At 38.3% G+C, this 1,944-nt stretch overlaps 1 protein-coding gene across 1 annotated transcript in view; it reads right to left on the bottom strand.

Moving 5' to 3' along the window:
* Positions 1 to 261: 261 nt before the first annotated feature.
* Positions 262 to 1,944, bottom strand: part of LOC101985321 (liver carboxylesterase-like) — a 12,569-nt gene continuing 10,886 nt past the window's right edge. Inside the window, exon 9 of the mRNA XM_013355549.1 lies at positions 262 to 275. Coding sequence (XP_013211003.1) covers positions 262 to 275 — 14 coding nt within the window. The remainder of the gene's footprint in view (positions 276 to 1,944) is intronic.

Raw genomic sequence — 1,944 nt, 5'->3', positions numbered from 1 at the left:
ATGACTTACTCAGGGTTTTAGCTTCCTAGCCTGTACAACTCTGAAAAAGTATCAAGTTCTAAATGCCCAAAAGGATCCAAAGATTATAGATGGATACCTATAGGTATGTGTGATCTAACAGAAAGTAAGTAAGCAGAAGTATCTTATGGCTTGCATTCATCATTTGTTAGGGAGATGGTAAAGACAAGGGCTTCTAGTAATACGACTACCCCACATGATTAGCTTCAGTTAGTTTCAGAAGTACTGGAAGATAGGCCACAACTACTGTGGAAATGCTATTGGTGAGAAAAGGTAAAAAAGTTTATAATAGAGAAATGCAACAGGACTTGAGGCTCCCCAAATTCATGGCAAGGGCACTTATGCTGACCCATAGGATCGGGTCTTTACAATGAACAAATCTTGCTCATATGCCACAAAGAAGCCTTAAATGCTTGGGGCAGGATTCAAGAACTAGGAAAATAAATTGAATCATATACCAGGGTTAAACAGGGCAAGGGAGAATTCTTTAGTTACTTTTAACAAAGATTAACTAAGGCTGTACAAATAGGAGTAACAGACTCAGAAGCTAGATGAGTACTTACTGAATCTCTGGCATTTGAAAATGCCAACTTAGAATGCAAAAAGATACTTGGGCCTTTAAAGCTTAGATCAGCACCAATGGATAAATGGATCCTGCATAATTGTACATTGAGAAATTTGACTATAATACTGAGGCTTGAGTAGGAGAAGCAATTTCCAAAGGTATACGGAGATGTCAAAATGCCAAATGTTTTAATTGTGGTAGAATAAGACATCTGAGAAGGGATTGTATATAAGCAATTAATAGAAATAATGTCCTCCCCCCGGGAATGTCAAAAATAAAAGTTATCAATATTTTGGATTATGTAGGAGGTATTACAAAGACTGACATTGGACCAATGAATGCAGATCAACAAAAGACAGGAAAGGCAACCTAATAACATCAGGAAACTACTTGGGGGGCCTCTCACGAGCCTCCAAGTCAAAAGTTGTCTAATCATTCCCAGTCACTGTGAAAGACAAGTCTCACCAGGAAAATTAAAAAAATCAATTGCCTGCTGTAAAAAGCTATACTGTTCTGGATGATGGAATAAACATGGAGGATGAATCAAAAATTCCAATAAGAAATAGGAAGCATATTTTTTTTGGCAGACTTCTATAAATCTTCAAAGACCAAAGCTAAGAGTGTGTATAAGTAACATTGTAATGGAGGGAATACTAGATATGGATGCAGATGTGAGCATCATTACTCCAGAATCTTGACATCCAAATTGGCATATTCAAGAGGCAGATGTTCAATTTTTAGGAATTGGAACCCTATCTCAAGTGAAACAAAGCATGAGATGGGTTGAATGCATAGGGCCAGGAGGACAGAGAAAAAGGCTGAGGGCAAATGTGGCTAATATCATAGTGAATTTATGGGGTTGTGACCTGCTACAGCAATGGAATACCCAGATCAATATTCCTGCAGTCCCAGAAACTCATGTTTTTGGGAAGGATATTATAAGGTACTATGTACAAAGGTTACTAGCCATTCACGTTGTACAAGTACACAAAGCAACTAGCAAACCTTCAGAAGTACTAATGGCCCTGACTTTAAATGGGTAACCGAAAAACCAATATGGGTTAGACAATAGCCTCTTACTGAAGAAAAGCTGCAGGACTTAGAACAGCAGGAACAACAAGATGTTCACCATATTGGAGAATCAACCAGCCCCCAGAATTCTCCTATATTTGTTGTTAAAAAGAAATCTAGAAAATGGAGAATGGTGACAGATCTAAGAGCTGTTAACAATGTTATTCAACCTATGGACCCTCTACAACCTGGATGATGGAGGAAGGTCATTGGTTAATTAAATAAAGAAGCTGCTTGCCCTGATAGGTTAAAACAGGAGGGAGGAGTAAACAGAGCAGAATGCTGGGAGG

The sequence above is a fragment of the Microtus ochrogaster genome, unplaced genomic scaffold (genome assembly GCF_000317375.1).
Source record: "Microtus ochrogaster isolate Prairie Vole_2 unplaced genomic scaffold, MicOch1.0 UNK170, whole genome shotgun sequence".
Lineage (NCBI taxonomy): Eukaryota > Metazoa > Chordata > Mammalia > Rodentia > Cricetidae > Microtus > Microtus ochrogaster.
Note: the sequence above shows the minus strand (reverse complement) of the source record. Positions and strands in the feature narration are given on the sequence as shown.